This window comes from Scyliorhinus canicula, chromosome 5, assembly GCF_902713615.1.
Source record: "Scyliorhinus canicula chromosome 5, sScyCan1.1, whole genome shotgun sequence".
NCBI lineage: Eukaryota > Metazoa > Chordata > Chondrichthyes > Carcharhiniformes > Scyliorhinidae > Scyliorhinus > Scyliorhinus canicula.
Window position 1 is genome coordinate 218,789,745 of NC_052150.1, and position 26,316 is coordinate 218,816,060.

A 26,316-nucleotide genomic window follows, 5' to 3' on the forward strand; every position below is an offset into this window, starting at 1 on the left:
GACAAAGGGTCATCTGGACTCGAAACATTAGCTATTTTCTCCCTACAGATGCTGGCAGACATAGAACATAGAACAGTACAGCACAGAACAGGCCCTTCGGCCCTCAATGTTGTGCCGAGCCATGATCACCCCACTCAAACCCACGTATCCACCCTATACCCGTAACCCAACAACCCCCCCCTTAACCTTACTTTTATTAGGACACTACGGGCAATTTAGCATGGCCAATCCACCTAACCCGCACATCTTTGGACTGTGGGAGGAAACCGGAGCACCCGGAGGAAACCCACGCACACAGGGGGAGGACGTGCAGACTCCACACAGACAGTGACCCAGCCGGGAATCGAACCTGGGACCCTGGAGCTGTGAAGCATTTATGCTAACCACCATGCTACCCTGCTGCCCATTAACCTGCGAATCCCAGGAAGCACACAGACCTGCGGAGATTATCCTGCATTTTCTCTTTTGGTTTCAGACAGTATAGTAAACAACCCGACACCTCTACATTGTGAAATGAAAAATGTTTACCTACAAATTAAGATACACAAATCTTAAAACAAAAATGAAACAGTTGTAGACGTCAGCTGATCAGCAGCTGAAAAGGGTTGGTCAATGGATTGACCTGCTGAGAGCTTACAACGTTCCTTGTGTGATGAAGGGCATAACACCCTACAAGTAAAATAACATTTATAAAATGTGTAGCCTACTATACCCGTGTTAAACTTTACAAGCTTGAAATGGCAACCAAATGGCTCTTGTAACGGAATGGCAAAAGACTTGATCGGCTGAACGGCGGCGACTGAACCGACAGGTTACCTGAACTACCTTTGATGACTGGACTTCATAACTACTCATCCAGACCACTAGATGGAGCACTTTGCACTGGCTGAGTGGCGGAGGAAGTAATCAACTGACAGACACGTCGGTGTCCCAGGAAGCTTCGCAATCCCACCAAATAACAGGAACCATCAATGATGGTAGCCACAGAGAAGCCAGCAGGCCAGAGCTTCCAAACTGACTCAAGTCAACTAGGACAAAGAATATTATTGCTCCTCGCTCTGCCCCGGAAGAAAACTGCAACTATTATAGAAAAAGCGCAGAGGTTCTGTCAGCATGTATAAAGGAAAAGGGCAACATTTCGTCAAAACTGATGACAGGATCCGATGAAAGGTTTTAGCTGGGTTTGTAAACCCATCTTTTTTCTTCTCAAATTATTATTTTGTACCCCCATTTTCCACTATTTCATTGTTTTGCGTTCAGTGTGTAATCAACCCATTTCTCTTTTTGGCCTGGCAGCACTAAAGGACTAACTGTTATCCACCTTAAAGAATGCACCTTCATTTTACATACCTGTGCAGAGAAAGAGGAAATTCTTACAGGTCTTGGGGCAGACATCTGAAAATAATTCAAAGACAATGCGGCCCACTGAAATGAGAAGAAAAATTACAGATCAGTTCACATGTTCTGGGAGGGTGGGGGGGGGGGGGGGGGGGGGGGGGGGGGAAAGAAAGTGTAAACATATGCAGCTCAAATATATCTTTGATCAGCGTCAGCAGCACCACAGGTAATGTGTTAATGAACGCGAACGACACCCAAGCAGACTTCCTGCTTTCTTGATTAAGCGCGCTGACAACATCATTTTCTCAGCTTACTGTCACTTAAAATCTATCACCTACTCCATACACGCAAAAGCGGCTCACAGCAAAAACTTGACATTTAAATTAAAAATCCACATAGGTTAATGCATAAAGTTGGCCTGCGTCAATGGAATACTTCTGCACTGAAATCTTCAGGGTCTTGCCAAGTTCAACATCAATGAATGTCTCAGTTAGGGCCTGAATAGGTGCATGGTTGTGCAGAAAGCTGCAACACATTGTAGAAGTTTAAAAAAAAAATCTTTTGAGTGGTGCACTAGATGCTCACTGACCTAAACTCTAAAAATACATCAGAGTGGCGATTTCGGCACTGCAGTTAAAACGGCAGTCTCCTGCGCATCAACATCCAAACAACTGAATTGAGAATGGGCAAGTGTTAGTCTGCATTTCCAGATCCATAATCGACCCAGCAAGACAAGATGAATTCATCGGTTAACATTTTGCTCATTAAAATATTTAATTGAATATTCAATGTGATTAGTCAGCACAGCCGCATGAAAATTCATTCTAGGGGATTAAGTGCGCAGTGTCAAGGAATCTATAAATTGTGATTTTACTATACGTGAATGTTTTCACAAGGCAGAACATGTATATTCCCCAAACATAAACAGCATTAATAATGCTGCTGTACGTAGTCACTAGTTAAGACCTTTTTTCTGCATGTTTACTGGTGACAGGTTGAAAATTAAATTATGGTAAACTTGCAAAGATCATCATAATTTGATTCTTCATATGCATTACGATTACGAGGTATCTTGGATAACAATAGCCATAATGCCAGAGAACAGTGGAGGAAAAAGTAAACGGCTTACAGCAGAAACACAGGCCAACATTCTCCAAGCTGAAACATCAGTGGGGTTCGGAGGATGATTATGAATCATTCAGCTTTACAATCCTGCCCAATCATTTAAATTCTAAGATTTTGTCTAGCTTCAAATCCTTAATGATTCTATTAATCATTATTTCCCAGAATAACACAATCTTAAAGAAATTATGAAAGAACGAGTTAACAAGCCAGTTTAACCTCCTCAGGGCACCCCAAAGCACTTTGTAGTGGTCTTCATAACGCACGCAGAAATGGCAGGCATTTTTCAAATGGGGCTGGTTTAGCACAGGGCTAAATAAAGCAGACCAAGGCAGGCCAGTAGCCCGGTTCAATTCCCATACCAGCCTCCCTGAACAGAACGTGGTGACTAGGGGCTTTTCACAGTAACTTCATTTGAAGCCTACTTGTGACAATAAGCGATTTTCATTTCATTTTTCATTCATTTCGTTTCAAAATAATTTAAGAGTACCCAATTCTTTTTTTTCCAATTAAGGGGCAATTTAGTATGGCCAATTCTTGCACTTCTTTTTGGGTTGTGGGGCGAGACCCACACAGACAGTGGGAGAATGTGCAAACTTCACACAGACAGTGACCCGGGGCCGGGATCGAACCCAGGTCCTCGGCGCCGAGGCAGCAGTGCTAACCATTGCGCCATCCCAAGTGCTTTTGTTTGCCTTCTATCATCCCTCGAATCACATGAGACAATAATGGGACTGTAGATGATGAGAGGCACTAATTTCACCATCAATTCGTTAACAACAAACCCAGATAGAGAAGTGAGGAAAACCCACAGTGATAGAAAGCTTTGAGAACCACAGCACCAAAATTACATAGTCCTACCAATCATGGTACACTTACCATGTCTTGATTCTAATTACTCAAAAATGGAACCCAAAATGTTCTTTTCTAATTTGCATTTAAAAGAACTAACATCATTTGCTTTCACCGTTTCCCAAGGGAACCTGTTCCAATTTTCGCACAGTCCCACAAATAGCACGGAATTAAATGTTGCCTTTTGATTCTAAGTAAATATTGGCCGGCATAATGTTTGTTCTTCAAATATTTCCGCCCTCATCCAAAGCAGGACGCCCTCAGCGCCAAATTGAAGTACCAGCTTTGATCAAACTCCGGTTCAGAATACTTGAGCAGCATGGGAATGGGTAATGGCTTGGTGCAAGCTGGGACCCAGGAGCAAAGTGTGGCTCCCATAGGTGCTGCACAAAATGGGCTGGCTGTCTCTCGGCGTCCATCACCAGGTGAAATCAGCCTTGCTTAAGACCAGGGGGAGGCAATGGAGTGGCGGTATTTGTCACCAGTAATCCAGAGACATAGGGGACCCTTGGGACTGGGGTGGTAGATGTTGACATTTTGAATTCAATAAAAATGTGGAATTAAAAGTCTAATGATGACCATAAAACCATTGCCAATTGTTGTAATTTACCAGGATGTTTCCTAGGCTGGAGAGTTTTAGCTATGAAGAGAGACTGGATAGACTGGGGTTGTTTTCGGACATCAGCAAAGTCCCTTAATCCTCCAGTATCATCCCTGGGTACATCTTGGGGAGATGGGGAGATTGGGGGGGGGGGGGGGGGGGGGAACAATGCCCATGATAATTCTCAACATGGTTCATAGCACCAGGTCAAACTTAGGCAAGTTGCTAGTTAACAAAATGCCTTTTGATCAAGGTTCATTTTGTGTTCGAGGAAGGACTACTCCACTCTGGACATCATTACAGCCTTGGTTGGAACAGGGACACCACACCAGAGCTGAATTCCAGAGGTGAGATACGAGTGACTGTCTCTGGTATTAAGGCAGTAGCTGAAAGAGCATGGTCCCAAGAATCCAAGTGAAACTGAAGTCAATGGGGATCGAGAAGGAAAATCTCCCACTGGCACAAAGGGAGATGTAGTGGTTGGAGGCTAATCATCTCATATCTTCAGGCCACTGTGACAGAAGTTCCTCAGAGCAGCTTCTTCAGTCCAACCATCTGCTTCAATGACCTCCTTTCCATTGAACCGTCAGAATGATTAAATTTATATTCAGTAGCTAAGAAAAATACTACTCATGTATTTTGCAGGAAACAATCCAAAAATGCTTTCTTCACAGACTCTGAACACATGGCTTTCAACCTCTTCTAAACCCTTTCAATGACAATACACAACCCCCTATAACCTCCACCCTCCAAATACCCTTTTCCTTTGAATGCTGCACAAGGCCGTAAGTGCACAGCAGTTAGTCAGGACCTTCTCCAGTTCAATTTCAAAAAGGTTTCTCGTCTCTCCTCAATGATGATGTTAGACTGATGGAAAGACGGTTAACCAAGACGGTCAACAGTAGTGCCTGTGCACAGATCGGGCTAACTCGCCTGACACACTTCCCTACAGCCAGAAGAACTGTCTCTGCTCTATGCCTATCTCTGGTAATGCAGTAGAGATTATGAACATGAACTTGCAGCCCAGGAAATCCAGTCTATCACCTCATGGTGCCCAGCTGTGGCTTGCTGTTAAGTGTTCTGCTGAAGGAATTTCTTTAGGTTTATTAATAGTTCACAAATAATCCAGAACCCTTGGTAGAAAAAATGAGAGCCTCCCTACGATTTTTTTTCACATCCATATTAATGCTTCTCCTCTCCCAGAAGCAAATGGTTAAATGCTTTTTAGACAACGAAATTGTGCACGTGGATCACTTATGGAACCTTCTAATTGGAATCAGTACTTTGCTATCCCTTGGTTATCAATATAGCTACTGCATCTGGTGGTCCGAGTAAAGGCAATGAGAATCTAAAGCCACCCTGGAGAAGTAGCAAGATTTTCCATATAATACAAAGTGTCTTTTAATCTCGTAAAAGCTGGTTGACAATCTGGTTACTCACTCACACATCAAGAGACCACTTGGGCGATATCCCAGAGAGCAAGTGACATTCATGGAACACTACCTGAGCAGGAATCAACATGTCCAGGGTGAGGGGAAAGAAAAGAGGCAGCAATTTGACTGGGGGGAGGGGAGAAAGAGTGTGGATCAGCATGTGCATGCAATATCACCTCCACAAATTTCTTTTTTTATCTTGCCTATCCTCCTCAGTAATGAGTCAAAGAGGCAGAGGTGACAGTCATTCAGCCTACTCTCCTAAATAAGATGAATCAGCAGCACTAGAGGACGACTACGGCAGGCTTTCAAGCTCGCCTTCTTGCCTGGAGAAAAACGTGATCCCCCAAAAAAAGAAATGAAGCACTAATAATAAAAGAAACACAACATGAATAAAATAAATACTTAATCTCCCCAAGGTTACAAGCATAGAGGAAAAAAATATTGCGTGATATTAGAAAACTTCAACTTGCATCGCATTATATTTGACCTTCCTGTGCCTTCTAGCAATTTTCACAAACCATCTCTTGCTACAATGCACAATGGTAAACGCCTCTCTTTTTCACAGAATTTAATGCTACTTTATAAATAAATGCAATGCTTTACTCCAATTTGTCTGCTGGGGTATTTTTAGCATCTAGCCTGGATTTCCCAGACCAGACAGATCTACTCTGATCTCTTGACTCCTTGTCTCGGTAACCTAGGTTACCAAGAACTCCCATTACTTCAATAAGAGACTTGGGAATTGGTAGTGTGGGGTGTGGGGGATGGTAAAGAGAGAAATCAATGTTTGGAATGCTTTGTGCATAATAAGTTATTGAAATAATTTGGTAGGTGCGATCCATAAAACATAGTAAATTGTGAGATGTATTTTGGCCACGTGAACTGTCTCTTGCAGTTCTAGCACTTTACTGGTAAGCCAAACCCAGCCTTTTATTTTGCAAGCACTGCTTTCAAGTCTCTACAGTTTTACACGGAGAAGCAATAGGTACATCTTGGTCATGAGCCACCCTCATGTGAAATGTGGCATCGGATCAAACTCCTTTTCCATAAAGAGCTCCAGTTTGAAAGCAATGTCATGGAGAGGTGGAATATAAATTTAATTAATACATCTGGAATATTAAACTAGTCTCAATGGACAACATCAATTGCAAAAGCCCAACTGATTCACTTATGTCCTTTAGCGAAGGTCCTTGCCTGGTTGGGCTTGCATGTGATTCCAGAATCATGGTTGACTCTGAAACGGCCCTCTTAAATGGCCTAGCAAGACACGCAGTTCAAGGTCAGTAGGGCAACATGCTTACATCGCATGAAAGTATCAAGAACATAAATTTCACAGATGTGCAAGTAGTTGGTCATTGCGAAGGAATGAATATACGTCTGGTTGATCAGGTTGTGGTCAAACAGGACATTACGGTCGAAACATTTGTGGCTTATCCAGGACCAGATCTTGGCCAAGCAGTTTGGCAACATAGAGAAACTGCAGAGGTCCGGAGGTGAAATGGACCATCTCCAGCATTAACGTGTAACCTGGCTTGATATGATGGTCCCAAGAGACACCATAATAGGAAAGTGGGGGGAGGTTTAAGGACAGCTCTTGATGCAATAATATGGGAGTGAGAATATTAGCCTTTGCTGGTGATGTTCTGCCTACGGTTTTTAAACATTTATCCTTTCAAGGAAAATGGGTTTCGCTGGCAAGACCAGCATTTGTTGCCCATCCCTGATTGCTCTGGTTTACTGAACCATTATAGAGGGAAGTTAAGAGTCAACCACACTGCTGTGCGTATAGAGCCAGTTGTAGGCCAAACTAGGTAAGGATGGCAGATTTCCTTCCCGAAAGGATATTTCTGGAAGGTGGGCTTTTACTTAGTTGGTGGTGGTTTCATGGTCACCATTATGGACACTAACTTTCAAATCCAGATTTTGCTCATTGCCATGGTGGGGTTAAACCCATGTCCACAGAGCATTAGCTGGCCTTCCTAATTACTCGTCCAGTGATTTTACCACCACACCAATATCTACCTTCTAACGGACAGGTATGAAAGTAGGGCTGTCCCACTCGACTGGGGAGGAGGCACTGGAGGAAAATGGTATGCTCTAGTCTACCGTTGGGAAAGATTAAGTGGAATAGTGCACCATACAACAGGGGCTGGTTTAGCACGTAGCTAAATCGCTGGCTTTTAAAGCAGACCAAGGTAGGCCAGCAGCACGGTTCAATTCCTGTACCAGCCTCCCCGAACAGGCGCCGGAATATGGGGACTAGTGGCTTTTCACAGTAACTTCATTTGAAGCCTACTTGTGACAATAAGCGATTTTCATTTTCCATTTTCAACAGGTCGGGAAAGATTTGTTTGTAAATTTAGAGCACCCAATTCATTTTTTCCAATTAAGGGGCAATTGAGCGTGGCCAATCCACCTACCCTGCACATCTTTTGGGTTGTGGGAATGAAACCCACGCAAACACGGGGAGAATGTGAAAACTCAACATGGACAGTGACCCAGAGCCGGGATCGAACCTGGGACCTCGGCACCGTGAGGCAGCAATGCTATCCACTGCGCCACCGTGCTGCCAGGTTTGGAAAGGTTAAGTGGAATAGTGAATGATCACAGTCACAGCGATGCTCATGGAATCTTGGGTAGAGCTATTCAACGAGTCTAACTTCCTGCTCTCTTCCCCCCCCCCCCCCCCCAAATCAACTGGTTCTATTACCAATCATTTTAAATTTGTGTTCTGTGGTTACTGACGCTTCCAATACCCCTTATTCTATCAAAATCTTTTATGATTCGAATGCGTCAATTAAATGCCTCAACCTTCTCTGCTCTTAAGGAGAATAACGCTAGCTTCTCCAGTCTCCCCACATACCTGAAGTACTTCAGCCTGGTTCCATTTTATTAAATCTCTTCTGTATCCTCTCCAAAATTCTTCCTACGGTGCCATGCCTAGCAAGACAATGCCACAGCTATGGCCTAATCAGTGTTTTGCAAGGAGCATATCTTGCTCTAATTTTGTTTTGTGTCTTGATCAAGAAAGCGAACAATCCCAGCACGGTAGCATTTAGATAGTGCAATTGCTTCACAGCTCCAGGGTCCCAGGTTCGATTCCGGCTTGGGTCACTGTCTGTGCGAGTCTGCACATCCTCCCCGTGTGTGCGTGGGTTTCCTCCGGGTGCTCCGGTTTCCTCCCACAGTCCAAAGAAGTACAGATTAGGTGGATTGGCCATGGTAAATTGCCCTTAGTGTTCAAAATTGCCCTTAGTGTTGGGTGGGGTTACTGAGTTATGGGGATAGGGTGGAGGTGTTGACCTTGAGTAGGGTGCTCTTTCAAAGAGCCGGTGCAGACTCGATGGGCCGAATAACTTCCTTCTGCACTGTAAATTCTATGAATTATGCCTTTTTAACTTCCTTCTGAACTTGTCCTGCCATCGTCAAAGATTGGTTTATACCTCCAGGTCTCTGTTTTCACATCCCCCTTAAAACTGCACAATTTCTTTTATATTTCCTCCTCTTCCCAGCAAAATGTTCCACATTTTCAAATTAATTTACAGGATGTGGGTGTCGCTGGTTATGCCAGCATTTATTGTCCATCCCTGGTTGCCCTTCTTGAACCTCTGCAGTCCTTGAGGTGTAGGTACACTCACTGTGCTGTTAGGGAGGGAGTTCCAGGACGTTGCCCCAGTGACAGTAAAGGAATGGCCGACATATTTCCAAGCCAAGGTAGCGAGTGACTTGGAGGGGAACCTCCAGGTGGTGGGGTTCCCAGGTATCTGCTGCTCTTGTCCTTCTAGATGGTAGCTGTCGTGGGTTTGGAAAGTGTTGTCGGAGGAACCTTGGTGAGTTACTGCACTGCATTCTGTAGATGGTACACATGGCTGCCAATGTTCATCGGTGGTGGGGGCTTTGAATGTTTATAGAAGGGGGAGCAATCCAGCGGGCTGCTTTGTCCTGGATGCTGTCAAGCTTCTTGAGTGTCATTGGAGATCATTGCACTCATCCAGGCAAGTGGAGTATTCTATTACACCCCTGACTTGTGCGTTGTAGATGGTGGACAGGCTTGGAGGGGGGGGGGGGGGGGGGGGGGGGGAGGGGGGGGAGAGAAGGAGGAAGGGTCAGGAGGTGAGTTACTCGCTGTAGGATTCCTAGCCTTTGACCTGCCCTGGTAGCCACAGTATTAACATGGCTAGTCCAGAACAAAGAACAATACAGCACAGAAACAGGCTCTTTGGCCCTCCAAGCCTGCGCCGATCACGTGTCCTATCTAGACCAACTGCCTGTGTCCTTCCGTACCCCGTCTGTTCATGTGCCAAGATAAGGTTTAAAGGTCGCTAACGTATCTGCCTCAACCTTCGCAGTGTATTCCAGGCCATCTGTGTTAAAAAAAACTTTCCACGCACGATGGCCAGGGTGAGTAGGTGCCCCTGGCACCAACCCCGTCGTCCCACACACCCACCCCTCCCCACCAGGAGGGCAGCAGAACTCCCATCCTGCACCACATGCTGGCTGCCATGACTGTGTGCCCGGGGGGCTGGGGGGGATTCCCAATTCCGGTGTCAGTTGATGTGGAATTCTGGCCAGAATTTTTAATATACAAAATATTTGCATTCATGCAGCCCCTAAAAGAGCAATGAAGTGGAAGAACCAGTTTATTGGTGTTTCGTGGGGGATGGAGATCAGGTGGGTTCTATAATATGTGGGTACTCCATGGCATCAGACGGTGGACATGTCAGTGCATCCTGCTACCTCAAATGAACAGGGTGGGTCAGCATTTGCTTGACCACCATTAAGGCTGTGCTGGCACTTCACCACAGCATGTAATGATGCCATTAAATGATTTGGCATCTTATAGAATCATAGAATTTACAGTTCAGAAGGAGGCCACTCGGCCCATCAAGACCGCACTGGTGCCTGGAAAGAGCACCCCACCCAGGCGCACATCTCTACACTATCCCCATAACCCAGTAACTCCCCATCAACACGAAGGGCAATTTTGGACACTAAGGGCAATTTAGCATGGCCAATCCACCTAACCTGCACATCTTTGGACTGTGGGAGGAAACCGGAGCACCCGGAGGAAACCCATGCACACACGGGGAGAACGTGCAGACTCCGTACAGACAGTGACCTAAGCTGGGAATCGAACTTGGGACACTGGAGGTGTGAAGCAATTGTGCTAAACACTATGCTACCGTGCTGTCTTTTGTGGAAGAGTACAGTTCCTTCAACCATGCACAAAAGGGCACGTAACAAATGAAATGCACTCATCAAAATGATCCTGCAAAGATTTTTTAAAATTTGTTTTAATATTGTTGTGGCTAATGGGCTTGCTAGTGAAGCAGTCTGCACATTCATTTTATTACAGCTAAAGGAAGGAGATTATCTTTTAGTGCCTGTTCCAAAGATCTGAAAATGCAACATTTGTTGTATTGATTTCTACAGACCCATGTAAGGCATGTTTATCTTCTAGCCTCTAGTGGCTACATAATATTTTTTTGCAGAAAGCAATGCAGGGATTGGTGGCAAAAGCAAACCACGAAGGTGAACCTATAAATATAAAAATGAGATATATTTGGGAGCCTTTCATGGCCTCAGGACATCCCAAAACCATATGCATGCTTTGTGATGTACAACAACTTGTAATATAATGAACCAGCCAATGCGAGTGAGGAATAAGTATTGGCCCAGAGACCAGGAGAAATTCCCTGCTCTTTTTCCAATGCTGCCACATTCCATTGACTAGTTCAGAACTAATGTTCTGGGCCTCAGGTGTTACTGAATAGATCATGTAAAGTCCCTATGATAATCAGAGTCCTGTTTGTCTCAGCATATTTCACTATTCTGCGTTGATTTACTAGTACTGTTGCAGTGTTTCTATATAGCACACTTTTTAAAAGATCTGCAACAACTGCTTGGGTACCACTGGGTAGCTGAGATTGTCTCAGGCATTCGAGGTCAGGAGCTCCCTGGAAGGGCATACATCAATATGTTCAGGATGTCCACCACACCCTGTTTTAAATTAATGTAGCAATCCATTCTAATAATCTTACTCCATTAAAATGGGCATGCACAAGGCTCCATTGGAGAATTTGTTAAATAAAGTTTCTAGCTATGCCTACTCAGCTGGCGGTGTGCTCAAGGGGATCCAGCAAGGAGCTGCCTAATCACCATGAATTTGTTAAATAAAGTTTCTAGCTATGCCTACTCAGCTGGCTGTGTGCTCAAGGGGATCCAGCAAGGAGCTGCCTAATCACCATGATGTTGTGCGGCATCGGAATGTTTCTTGCACTCCGCTTGTATCCAGTTATTAGACCAGGCTGTGGAATTATCTGAACTCAAGACGCAGTTTCATCAGAGCAGCATAGACAACGCCCAGTATCTCAAGTTCCTCCTGGTTCACAGCCTTCTTGTGTTGTTAAGAGTTCTCTTTCCTTTTTGGATGAGGTCCAGTTTGGTAGTGGGTCTTTACCTCATGAGCTTGGACAGATGGGACTGCAAAGGAGGATCCATTCTCACACTGAAATTATATTATTTTTCATGCCTTCTCTCAATGGCGACTACAGTTTACTATTATTTCAGAATTTGTACAGTGCACGAGCACTGTGGACACACAATCATGTTGAAAACGTAGCTCTTCAAACTCTTAATATTGCATTGTTATCCAGGTTTACATTGATGAAAATCATAAATAAACTGCTAGTCTAGTCTTCTGTGTCTACTTCACTAATCTACCTCAATTAGTATTGGATTGGATTGCCACAGTCATCATTTTGTGCTGTTAAATATTAATAAATGCTAAAATATCACGTATCTAAAACATTTCACTGCTGCACAATTTTCCCCCAAAATGATTCACTGCTTTTCAACAAAGGCAAATAAAATGTTAAACCTCTGACAGGTTTCGGAATTTTCAAATTCCTGAAAACGTAAAATTCATAGACCACAAATTAGCTCAGATGAATAACAAAAGCACCAATGGCAGCCCAGCAAATATCATTATGTAAAATAGTTCCTGCACAAGTTGATTATGCTTATGTTTAATGTATATTTATTAAACTCTTGCATCTAATTTTGTGAGAAACTATGTTGAATCACACAGCAAGGCAGCTTCCACCTGCAGGGAACCTCATTAATTAAATGCTAAAATGGTGTGCTCCCAAATCTCCTTGCCACATGCTGCCTTTAAAAGAAAAAAATATACTGTAACAAGACCCACGGACATGAAGTAAGACCACCTTTGATTTACCATTTAAGAATGGGTTACATACAGAATTTAATCTTGTTAGGACTCAATTGGGGTTTTATGCCGTTACTGCAAAGTTCATTAAATGTCATTATTGTCATTTGACTTTTCCCTCCTCCCCTCTGCAGGGTCCACTGATGCTTTTATTGGATAATTCCATCTTCATTAGAAATGAGAGGTCCTTTGTCAGCTTCCAATTTTGTTTTGTTGCTCATCTGAGTTTTTAAAGACAATGGAAAGGAATCCTTCAGTCTCCCATCAAGCAGACCCAGCTTTATATTAATTCGGTATATTCGAAGTGATCCCTTGAAATTGCAATAAACATACATACGAATTAGGAGGAGTAGGCCACTTGACCCCCCTCCATCATTCTATAAGATCATGTTTTGTGGGGGTGGCGGGGTGGCACAGTGGTAAGCACTGTTTCCTCACTGTCAGGGACCCAGGGCCCAGATTCAATTCTGGAAGCCTGGGTTTTGGAGCTGGAGCGGTGGCTGGGGTCACTGTGGAACATGCCTGAGGCAGAGAGCGTCATGGATAGCACGTATAGAGAGGTGGTCACACTGCAGGCTGAGTCTTCACAGGCAGGAAGGGAATGGGTGACCACCAGGCAGAGTGAGAGAGCTAGGCAGGAATCACCTGTGACCATTCCCTGCAAAACAGATAAGACTGCTTTGGATACTATTGAGGGGACTGAGCTCAGGGAAAAACAGCAACAACCAAATTTGTTGCACCACAGTTGGTTCTGCTGCAGAGGGGAGGAGTAACAAATGGGGGAATACAATAGTTAACATAGAATTTACAGTGCTGGAGGCCATTTATCGAGTTTGCATCGGCCCTTGGAAAGAACACCATAATTAAGCACACGCCTCCACCCTGTCCAACCTTTTAGACACTAAGGGCAATTTATCATGGCCAATCCACCTAACCTGCACATTCTTGAACTGTGGGAGGAAACCCGAGCACCCGGAGGAAACCCCACAGAATCATAGAATCAGTGCAGAAGGAGGCCATTCAGTTCATCGAGTCTGCACCAGCACTCGGAAAGAGCACCCAGCTTAAGCACCATGCCTCCGGTCTATCCCCTTTATCCCCACCTAACCTTTTTAGACACTAAGGGCAATTTAGCATGGCCAGTCCACCGAACCTGCACATTATTGGACTGTGGGAGGAAACCGGAGCACCCGGAGGAAACCCATGCAGACACGGGGAGAACGTGCAGACTCCACACAGACAGTGACCCAAGCCGGGAATCAAACCCGGGACCCTGGAGCGTTGAGGCAGCAGTGCTAACTGTGCCACCATGCTGCCCTTCTCAGGGTTTAAAAGAATAAGGTGCGACTTAGATATCTTCATAAAAGCAGTCCCGGCTTTTCACCAAGCATCATGAAGATCTCCGATTTGAGACACAAAGTGCACCTCTGCAAAGAGGCCAAACCTGCCATGCTGACTTTCTCTCAGTAGCAAGCATCTAATACTTATTGAATTAACCGCCCTCAATTAGATCAATAAGGTGAAGGCAATTTAAAGGTTAAAGATTATCTAACCTTTCACAGTGGTAGAGTCCTTGCATCAAGATTTTTTGATGAGTCCACTGCTGTTAGGTTTATCCTCAATTCACCTTCTGGGCCAAGTGAAAGCTAAATAACTGAAACGTCAGACGTCACCCAGCAATACTACGTCACAATAATGGGTCGGGAGCTTTTGGTTTGCCCGCCCTCGTGTTGAAGTGAAGGTTGGGAAGACATTAACGATTATAGGGGATTTGATGGCAAGGGGAATAGGCAGACGCTTCTGTGGCCGCAAACGAGACTCCAGGACGGTATGTTGGTCCCTGGTGCTCAAGTCAAGGATGTCTCGGAGCTCAATGACATGGCCGGGTTCATCAGGTGGAGAGGTTAAGTTTGCCCTGAGGGGGTCGGTACAAGGGTTCTTCCGGCGGTGGCAGCCCTTTCTCGATTTTCTGGCGGAGGGTTAGAGGGTGGTCAGTGTCAAGGATGTCTCGGAGCAGTTGCAGGACGTTCTGGAGGGGCTGGTGAATAGCCAGCAGTCGTGGTGCACATCGGAATCAACGTCATGGGTAAACAAAAAAGGATGAGGTCCTGGATGCAGAATATAGGGAATTAGGAAGAAAGTTGGAGTTCAGTCATATAAGCAGGTGTTAGTCAGAGTAGAAATAGCAGGATGTATTGGATGAATACATGGCTGAAGAGATCGTGTGAGGGGAAGGGTTTCAGATTCCTGGGGCATTGGACCGGTTCTGGAGGAGGAGGGACCTGCACAAACTGGACAGGTTACACCTGGTAGGGGCTGGTTTAGTACACTGGGCTAAATCGCTGGCTTTCAAAGCAGACCAAGGCAGGCCAGCAGCACGGTTCAATTCCCGTACCAGCCTCCCCGAACAGGCGCCGGAATGTGGCGCCTAGGGGCTTTTCACAGTAACTTCATTGCAGTGTAAGCCTACTTGTGACCGAATAAAGATTACTATTACTTGCTGGAGCAGTTGGAGAGGGTTTGAACTAATATGGCAGGGGGATGGCAACCTATGTAAGGATTCAGAACAGGGGGAATCAAGAACAAAAGAAAAAACAGAAAGGGGAAGAAAAGTGAGAGACAGAGAAATCAAGGGCCTGTATCGGATAATGACACTGTAAAAAAGACACGGGCAAGAAACATTGAAGCCTTAACGTTTTGTACCTGAGCATTTGAAATAAAATGGATGAATTAGTTGTGCAGATAGATGTAAAGGGATATGATATAGTTGGGATTACGGAGATTTGGCTCCAAGGTGACCAAGGATTGGAACTAAACATTTGAGGGCTAATCATTTTTTAGGAAGGACAGACAGAAAGGAAAAGGTTGTGGAGTTGCATTGTTGTTTAAAGATTATATTGATACAATAGAGGAAAAATATAGTACAGATGAGGAGGAATTTGCATGGGTTGAGTCAAGAAACATTAAGGCGCAAAAAACATTTATACGGGTGGTATACAGACCACCAAACTGTTGGGAATAACATTAGACCTGAAATCAGAAATGCATGTGATAAAGGATAATGGGTGACTTTAATCTACATATAGGTTGGGTGACTAAAATTATTCACAGTACAATAGAGGAGGAATTTCTGGAATGTATACGGGGTGGTTTTCTGGATCAGTATGTTGAGGAACCAAGAAGGGAACAGGCCATCTTGGACTGGGTGTTGTGCAACGGGAAAGGATTAGTTTGCAATCTAATTGTGAGAGAACCCGGAGGGATGAGTGACCATCAAGGTGAATAGTGACGTAGTTGATTCTGAGATCAGGGTCCTGAACCTCAATAACGGTAACTATGATGGTATGAGGCATGAGTTGGCTATGATGGACTGGGAAACATTACTGAAAGGAAGGATAGTGGACAGGCAATGGCAGGCATTCAAGGAACGAATAGGCGAACTCCAAAAGTTGTTATTCCTATTTGGCGCAAGAGTAGAAAGGGAACAATGGCCAAACCATAGCTTACAAGGGAGATTAGAAATTGTGTTAGATTCAAAGAAGTAACATACAAATTAGCAAGAAAAAGCAATAGACCCAAGGATTGGGAATATTTAAAATTCAGTAAAGGCAGACCAAGGGACTGATTAAGAAGGGAAAAATACAATTTGAAAGTAAACTGGCAGGGAACATAAAAGTGACTGGAAAGGTTTCTACAGGTATGTGAAGAGAAAAAGATTGATAAAAACTAATGTAGGCCCCTTACAGTCAGAAACGGGGGAATTCATAACAGGGAACAAAGAAATGGCAGAGGAATTAAATTTGTACTTTGCTTCTGAATTCACAAAGGAAGACATGAATAATGTACTAGAAGTTCTTCTTTTTTTAATTTAAAGGGCCCAATTCCTTTTTCTGCCCCCAATTAAGGGGCAATTTACTTCCTTAATCTTTCTGTCTGTCCTGAAATTCTGACTACCTTGAATATTCAACTCCCAGACCTGGTCTCCTTTCAACCACGTCTCAGTAATCACCACCAAATCATACTCCCTTGTCTCTATTTGTGAAATTAACTCAGTAATTTTGTTCTTTGTGCATTCATACACAAAGCCTTTAAGTTTGTTTGATTATCAAATTGCCTTAGTGCAATATGGCGTTTGCACCGTCTGTCTCTTCCTTTATTTTGTTAACAATCCACCTCATCACTAACCTGCCTATCTTATCCTTTAACTTTGATTTGAAAATTTTCCATGCAACTCCTCCCCCCCCGCTACCACCCAACTATTGATTTACTTCAGTATCAGCTCTCAAGCCCCACTGTAAACACCTTCAATAAATCAGAGAACGCAAAATTAATATACCTCAGGAGTCATGCCAATCTCTCCCAGACAGCCCCAGTGATGATTTTAAGTCTACTGATTCTCTCTCCTCTTCTCCCCCCTCCCCCCCCCCCCCCCCCCCCCCCCCCAATTGATGGAGAAGGCTGCCTTGAAAGCACCATATATGTGTTCCAATCATTTAGCTTCCATGTCTGCAACCTTGGCTCCACATACAGGCTTCACAAACACTAACAAACTAATCGCCTGGCAATTTTAATTGTGATCGTCTGGACACCGTTTGAAAACACTCATTGCTGGAACAATTTAAATCATCCTCTTTGTCAGATGATGGCAAGAGATTTGCACTTAAGTGTTCCAAGTAACTCTCCTGCTATTCAGGCAAGTGCAAATGTGATTTTAAAAAATATTCAAGTTGCAAACAGATGAAAATATTTCTTTATTTCCCATCCTCACACGACTTCAATGCCATGCAATGTTTTCTAACAGAAAGAATGAGCGTGCTGCGTGCAGGCCATTTCCCAGTGCCAAAAAACCTTTGCTTAGTCCAGTCCCCACTAGCAACCCAGTGATAATTCACTAACCTATCAATTTTCCTTTGACTGATTGAGAACTTACTGGGATTTACAAGCAAGAATCTTATTGCAGAACTAACTACAAATTTGGCTCCTTGCCATGGAAACAAGTGCTTTCACTGAGGTTGTAAAATTCTATAGACAAACTGCAGCTCTTTGCCAAATTCAAAATGGGACTATGTCAGCATATTTTGGAGAATCATTGACTCTCTTTCACATATGCAGGATCTGAAGTTAATGTACTTCCAGTGATTGCTAATTGAATTATTTTCATTTGAATGGGGGAACCTCATTAGCTTTAAGGTATGACTCATTGGAACTGATTTTGTAATATTCAAACTGGTCAGCAATGAACCAAATAATAAGTTAGCAACTCAAAATCTTTCTTTATACTGTCACAAATGGATTCCATTCGATGCTGCAAGACTTCAGCCAACGAGAGGAAGGAACATATTAGTGGAATTTCAAACACATTCACTTGACTGTACGAAATTTCGTTGTTTATGTTTTACCAAGGTTAAACAGTTTGGCACAGGTTAAAAATTTTTTGGGTGAACACATCACACAGCATGATGCCAATCCATATTTAGTTTTGGTGACATCACCTTTCTTCAATTGTAACTTGCTTGTATTAGTTAATCTTATGGAACTGTACTAATGTGCTTTTATCAGGAAAATTTTTAAGTGCTTGATCTCAGGATAAGCGATGTTAGAAGGGCTGTACTTATTGCCCACTGCTAGTTGCTTTGCTGTTCAGTAATGCAAAAGTTCCCACTGTATAACCAACAATAGCAAACTTTTCAGATGAGGTTTGGCACAACCCAAGGGCAGCGCGGTGGCACAGTAGTTAGTACTGCTGCATCACAGCTCCAGGGTCCCAGGTTCGATTCCAGCCTTGGGTGACTGTCTTTGTGGCGTTTGCACTTTTTTCCCCATGTATGCATTGGTTTCCTCCCACAGTCCAAAGTGCAGGTTACATGGGCCGGCCATACAAAATTGCCCCATAGTGTCCAAAAGGTTACGCGAGGTTACTGGGATAGGGTGGCATGGGCTTAGTAGGGTGCTCTTTCCAAGGGCCGGTTCAGACTTGATGGGCCGAAGGGCCTCCTTCTGCACTGTAGGGATTCTATGGAATTAAGAAGAAACTCAGATGGGCTGGAGTAAAATATGCGACCAATCAAATTATGCACCTCTCCGTCTTCAGACTGATCAAGAATCCAATGTTGCCCAAGTCCCAAGCCTGTTAAGATGCCACTGACCTTTTCTATAGGCGCTGGCTCAACTCCCTGGCAATGAATGCAAGCACATTTCTCCTGATCTGATTAGCAGATGTAGGTGCAATGCAGTGTCATTTTATGTAAAGCAGCATGTAACATGTGTTGGTACATTCAGTGATAGTAACAAACATCCAGCAGTGGTCTCCATGAACCTATACAAGCATACTGCAATGCTGAGTTATGGTGAAGATGCCACTGGAATGACACAAAGGACTGACCTCACAAACAACCCACGCAGCACCACTAATAACAACAGGTTGGGAGCGTGCATGCGCTGGGCTGCTCCACACCTTGCCTCAGGCTCACATTTGGACAATGAATTTCCTTTTCTTCCATATCTTAGTCCCCGACCTTGCCTTTGGAAAAGCAGCTGATCACTCTTTCATTAAGGAACTTCCTTTAAAATTGTCATTCCTTTAAGTTACAGTTAAGGGAATTTTCCTTTCTAATCACTGATCTGCTCCTTAGAGCTGTTGAAATGAGTAGATCTAGAAAAACTGGGTGGAAGCTCCACTTCCATCTTTCTAAAGCGCCTCAACATAATCACATTTAGTCATCAGTGTCAGATTTGCTCCATATTCTTCCAGTATCTCTTGCTCTCCTGTACAGGATAGGAAAAAAAACTGTATTGGAACAGAGATCAATTTTGTCACATCTAATTTCTGCTTTTCAGCCTTTATATTTATTATTTTGTTTTATTAATATGAATATGATGAGTGTTTTTCATAACTTTTCACTCCAGCTCCAGGTCTTCCCTACAAGCCTGCACTGATGAAATCAAAAAGAAACCTTATTCATTACTAAGACCTTCAAACTATTGAACTTGTTACTTTATTCAACATTCCTGTAATGATCAAGTCCTTAAAAATTAATTCTTGGTGCCATCCAGTAATTCTTGATTTGGCTTCATTTTTTATCATCCGCATCCTGGTGGATTCCTGGACTGTTTGCCTCAGTACCTCTCACTAGAATGTCTGGATATAGGGGCGGCACAATGGCGCAGTGGTTAATTCTGCTGCCTCACGGCACCGAGGACTTGGGTTCAATCACGGTCCCAGGTCTCTGTCCATGTGAAGTTTGCACATTCTCCCAACGTTTATGTGGATCTCACCCCCGCAACCCAAAGATGTGCAGGGTAGGTGAATTGGCCACGCTAAAATTGCCCTTTTAAAAAAAATGTTTGGACAAGTGTCCGCTGCTGCTATAACAGACACGCGGCACATATATTTACCAGATACAGAAAGAAGCCTTGCTGGAAACTCCACATACAGTCAAAATAGTCCATGGAAGTTGGATCTGAGGTTTTGACTCCAGAAGCATTAGTTAAGTTTAATGGTAGCTGTCAAGGAGTTACAATAACATCCTGAACATGAACTTTGACCTAACTGGATGTGAATGTCACTGTTTGCTAATTTATAACCTTTTTATGGATTGATTAAACACAAATTATTAGTTCCTCTTGCCTGAAATTTATATTTTTACAGCCATGTTTCACTAGTCTTTTGGGGAGGAGCTGAAACGCTGTCCATAACACTGATGAATGTTTGAAGTTTCATATTAATTGTTCACTTTGTGCCAACTCAATTTCTTCATGCCGAAAAATATTTGAATAATTTATAACCTTTCTCGATAGCTACAAACTTTTGTTGATTTCTGAAGAATGTCACCTTCAAACCAAGCTAGAGGAAAACATCAACCACAAAACAGCTTTTCATTTCCCCCCAGAAAGTGGCCATTGATATGGGGAATAGTTATTGAATCTGGCAACATGAGGGAGCTGAACAGACACAGATTGCTGTGGAACTCCAGTTTTAATGCCTAGAGTCTCCAATCGTATTGATTTATCTCCCATACTGTCTGAAATAAGTTCTCTCAATTATGCCTTTATGCAGCCCTCATTATTTTTCAAAGGGAGTGTGGAAGCGATTAAAGTTCTTTGCAATAGTTTGATTTTTACAAAGTGAAAATGTGGATGGGATGAGGCAACCCTGTTAGATAAGCAAGCCACAACAATGACAGGAAAACGTAAAAGACCAAATGGGAATAAAGGTCTCTTTGTTCAAAGTAATTCCCCAATTTGATATATAACAAAATGGTATAGTTATGATATTTTAAGATGTTGTTGTAAAAAAAAAATCTATTTTATTACCCCCGTAAAGATCTTTGACTTCCTGCCAGGATCTTCTGATGTAAATGATGGGAAACGTCCCAGAATGACAGCATAAGAAACATGGAGTAGGTGAGGTACTGGGGGAAGGGCGGGGGGATGAGAGAGAGGCAGATTGAAGCTTCAGAATTTTGAAATCAGGATACCGGCTGGGGCTGCAAGTTGCAAACTTGTAGCACAGCTACTTTTGCTCAGAAGCTGGTTCAAGCTCACAGCTCCAATGCTTTTTTTGGCAGCAGCTCTGGGTGATGCCTTGATGAACCCAGCAGGGAGGGATGACTTCACTCCCAAGCCTCAGGGTTGAGCAAATTCACATTTTTACAAAAATGTTCGTTAAAAAAGTTGGTCATCTTTCGGCACGCAAAATGAAGAAATACTTTGAACAAAAATACTCACCTAAAATTTCCTTCCCATTTAACCTAAAAATGGCGGTGATAAATTGGATCATATAAAATTTTAAATCACAATGGAACAAATTGTCAATATGATTCACTAAACACAGAATGAAACTCAACAGATTTATAACAGCAACAGCTTGCATTAACATAGCACCTTTAACGTGATAAAACGTCTCAAGGCACTTCACAGGAGCATTACCAAATAAAACTTGACACTGAGCTACGTAAGGAGATGTTAAAGATTCCAGTTCAGAAGGAGGAAAATGTAAAATATAGCAGTGGTGAGAATGTTTTTTCTTACACAAGCCCAGTATCGGACTATAAATAATGCCAAACTAAATATATCAGCACCGAGATCCACAATCACTTAACAGGTAAAGAAAATGGCTCTGACCAAGTGCAATCTTCAGCAACAGTAACCACAAGGACCTAGTTTCAAACTTCAGTTTGAGTTAGTTGATCCATGTCAGGGCATTACAATGGTTGGGGGTCAGTTAGCTCAGCGGCTGGACGGCAGGTTCGTGATGCGGAGCGACGCCAAGAGTCCGGGTTCAATTCCCGCACCGGCTGAGGTTATCCATGAAGGAACAGTGCTCGCAACCTTGCCCCTCAGGTTAAATAATCACCAGTCAGCTCTCAAAACAGCCTATGGTTCTCTGGGACTGTGATATTTACATTACAATGGTTATGATTTGGAATGGAACTCCATGAAACAACAGTGGCAGCAGACTCACTAGCAATTTTCCAAGAGAAAGAGACAAGTACTTGAAGCGGGGGAGGGGTGGAAGAGAAAAAAAAAATTCCGTACACACCAAGGGAAAGAGACACCAACTGGGTGGCTCTTTCAAAATGCTGGCACAGGCACAATGGGCCAAATGGCCTCCTTCTATGCTGAATGGTTTTATGAACTAGCCTCAGATTTCTGTAGCCAGGAAGGTGGTGGTAAAGGTGACAAAGGGAAGAAAACTTCCCTACTCACTGGAAAGCAAGTGCTGGATAAAGACAAATCATGACCTGCCTTAACAGTACCCCCTGGAATTGACAGTTGACAGCTATTGGGCTCACTCGATGAATGGCCATTTGGACAAGGTGGAGTGGAGCTTTCGAGCGAGCACAGAGCTGTAACCATGCTGCGTGGGAGGGAAGTGCAGTATAGGGAAAAAGTAATGCACTAATAGTCATTCAGACTATCCAGCGTCAACCATCCACATTCCAACATTTAACATTCACATGGAGACTGATGCCTGTGCTCCCCATGAATATAAGGCAAATTTCATTCTGTAGCTTTTTCACAACAACATCTGGAGTAAGGATTAATTTTCTGAAACAAGCAAATGTCTGACTCCAGCCTTGTCCAATAAATACTCATAAATCAGTGCAAGATTCAGCATCACAATTTTTGTCACGATTGTATTTCTGCTCTTCTTACTACACCTCGGGGAGCATCTGGATAATTAAGTCATTGGATGAAAAAGTGATCCAGTACTGGAAAAATCAGTCTTGTACCTTCAGTCACACAACAGAAACCAAGCAGCTCAGTTTTGAATTGCTGCAGTTTTTGATGCAAGATAGAGAAGGCCGGTTCAGTTTAGCCCTTTCCTTGCACATTGGTTACATCTGCGTTCACCTGAAGTGCAGCTGCAAGTTTGTGAAGGTGCCGAGAGCTGACAGCTCCAGATTCAGTCATCAAATGATAACCACCAGGATCCACATCCTGTCCCATTATTCAATAATGGAATGTTAAAGGTAACTACCAATCTCTAAAGCAGACAAGAATACAAGGGGTTAATTATTGTACACAAGACTGTCAAAGTTAATGTGAATCATTTAACAATATCTAAACACGCTTTGATCTATTCAATGGTCTTTGGGGAAGCAGGGATGGGCTTGAAAAAATACCCTTAAGGCAGCATAAATGCAGTTTTTAATTCACGTGCTCAGGCAGAGAGAGTATCAACATTTCATATTTATAAAGCAGTTTACAACACAGTTGAATCATAACAAGAAACAACGCAAGGATCAGGATCATTCAGATCTGTTTTTTTAAAATGACATCAAAAATAATGCTATATTCGTGAAAGTAAAACTACTGACAATGAGGAACAAAATGAGGGACAAAAGAGTCTTACCTGGAGCCCTGTTTATTTCCACATCAAAGTAGCATTGCGGGCGGTTCTTCACCCCCATCACGATATACACTCGGTGTACACCTATGTCAGAACAAAGAGGAGCAGGTTGACAAGATTTCTGTATTGAGCCCGTCTGAAACTCAAAAGCTGCTCTGCTGTAGAATCTGGCCTCTTCTTGAAGTCCTGCAAGCATCTATCCTCTCCCACTGCTCCCCTTCCCTACCACCTTTTTACTGAACCTATTCTGATGCAAGGAAAGGCAGCACATCCCGTCTTCCATTAGCTCATGCCTGGCAGCACGTGAATGACCTCAAAGCATGGGGGAGAGGTGGGGGAGGAGTGAAAACACAACTCTGCGAGAGCTTGATGAATTTAATATATATATATATATATATATAAAAATGCAAGCTCATCTGTTTCAATAGTGTTTCTACCAGCCTATTAAACAGTCACGTCAAGACTATCACTATTCTCCAATTAAGCAGGCTAGTAGCGAAGAAGCACTAATTGAAGAAACTAAACCAGCAAAGTATCATGAACCTACCTAAATGTGTACAGTTAATACCATTAAATATGTGCTGTTATGGAAAACAAAATGAACATTTATAGTTTTTTTTAAAATCACAGCTATTGAATCTTGACTACAGCTATGGAATTTGCACAAAAATTTAATAGGGTTTGAAAGATAAAATTAAACCTAACTGAATATTAGAACCAGAAGCTTAAATACAAGCTGAACACAAAACAATGCTCTGCTCCCTCTGGGTGTTACTCCCCTACATTTTTTAATACATTTTTTTTTTCATATTTCTGCTTGCCATTAAAATCATCTTCCTAAGAGATTTAAAAATTCCTTTTGCTAGCAGACTGAGCTGCACCGAACGTCAGAGTTGACAAGTTATTTTTATACCATATCTGGGGCCATGGGAGAACCAATTCCCACTCGCTGCAACCTGCTTTTGTACTGACAGTGGGAAGGCTTCCTCTGTATCCTATGTGCTACAAACTTGGAAATCAAGTTTTCAACAAAAAAAAAGGATTTTGAATTTTTGCTACATGGAAGGACTGTTCCTGACTGGGCACCACTACCTCAGATGATGGACTGTAAAGAAACCAGTGCTTGTTTGCTACATCTCTGATCTGGTTCTTTGAAGCCCAGAGACAGTTACGGCCACTATTTTCCCTGTCCAAGTTTTGTACCAGGTGTACTCCACCACCGATAGCATTTTTAAAAAACTATTTCATGGGATGTAGGTGTCACTGACAAAGCCAGCATTTATTTCCCACCTTGGCTGGGCCATTTCTGAGGGCATTTAAGAGTCAACCACATTGTTGTGGGTCTGGAGTTGCCAGCCAAACCAGGCAAGACTGGTTCCTTTCCTAAAGGGCATTGGTGAACCAGGTGGGTTTTTATGACAAATTGATGGTAGTTTCACATTCACCATTACGCACACTAGCTTTAAATTTCAGAACTATTAATTAATTCCGGCCTCTTGTGTAGAGTTTGTGTGTTCTCCCAGTGTGTGCGTGGGTTTCCTCCGGGTGCTTCAGTTTCCTCCCACAGTCCAAAGATGTGCAGGTTAGGTGGATTGGCCATGATAAATTACCCTTTACTGTCCAGGGATGTGATTAGGTTCTGGGTTACAGTGCGGACAGGGGAGTGTAAATGGGTTGACTGCTCATTCGAAGGATCAGTGCAGACTCGATGGGCCGAATTGCCTTCTCCTGCACTGCAGGGATTTGAATCCATGTCCCCAGAGCATGAGCCTGGGCTGCTGGATTACTAATCCAGCAACATTACCACTACGCCACCTTCTCCCCCTGCATGACAGTATTATAAAAATAACAATCATGTTGTACTAGGGGCGACAAACCTACTAAAGCACATCAACGTGGATGACTCTACACTTGTACTAAACTATTGAACTGTGTCCAGTGTTCCTGCACCATGGTGAAGCCGCCAGAATTCTAAATTCACCTTTTATTTAAAAGCATGAATTCAAGATTAATTAGTGAATCAATGAAACACTGCATGTCGGATTGTTTACAAATCTTGTTTGTGATTTGAAAGATTCTGAGTATACACATTTCCTACACCACTGCAGAGCTGTAGGATGGACCACAATTCTACGCTGAACTATACTTGGGAGCTATACAACTGGACAACAGCACAGCCTAAAAAAGCCCATTAGGTTTGCTTACTGTGACACCATCCCTCCACAGACAGTGCTGTGATATAAATGCAGAACTCTTATTTACATAGATTTGGTCCAGTGCAATTGGAGGTCTTTTGCAAACTCTGCCCCTTTAAAAGGACGTAGCTCCTGTGCATCGAGGGGGAGCAGGCAAAAAAAGAGGTATACAGTCAGAAAGAGAGTAACATTATCAGCATGGTGTAAACACTATGCCCAGCAAAGTGATGGCTTTGAAGACCAAGGAAGATATGGGTTAACGAGTCTGAGATCTGATTAAAGTCACCTGATTAGGGGCCATTAATATAAGATAGTCGCTTATATATGGAACAGGAAATTCAGGAGAAACTTCTTTCCCCAGAGAGTGGTTAGACAGTGGAACTTGTTAACAAAGCTGCAGTTCAGGCTGATACAGTAGCAGATGCATTTAAGAGGAAGTGAAACAAACATTAGGTGGGAGAGAGGGATAGAACAGTACACTGATGGGATGAGATGAAGTATTGCAGGAGGAAGCTCATATGGAAGTGCTAAATGGATTGAACGGCCTGTTTCTGTGCTGTACATTTGATACCATTCCACAATGCTAAAAAAGATTAGAGGGAACCGGCCTTCTAGTTTGACATTCCACAGAACTCAAGACCTGCAGAATATAACCGTGCCTGAAATAGGATCAGTGGCAAACGTAGGTT

At 43.2% G+C, this 26,316-nt stretch overlaps 1 protein-coding gene across 8 annotated transcripts in view; it reads right to left on the minus strand.

Annotated features, from left to right (window-relative positions):
• nktr (natural killer cell triggering receptor) overlaps positions 1-26,316 on the minus strand; it is a 273,135-nt gene that overhangs the window by 136,673 nt on the left and 110,146 nt on the right. For 7 of the 8 annotated variants that reach the window (XM_038798536.1, XM_038798533.1, XM_038798535.1 and 4 more), the window contains exons 2-3: positions 23,436-23,516; positions 1,351-1,425 (exon numbers count right to left, since the gene is read on the minus strand). In XM_038798536.1, coding sequence (XP_038654464.1) covers positions 1,351-1,425; positions 23,436-23,493 — 133 coding nt within the window. In that variant the 5' untranslated portion in view covers positions 23,494-23,516. Of the gene's footprint in view, positions 1-1,350; positions 1,426-21,304; positions 21,328-23,435; positions 23,517-26,316 lie in introns of those variants that run through there. The other variant, XM_038798540.1, reaches the window with a different exon arrangement.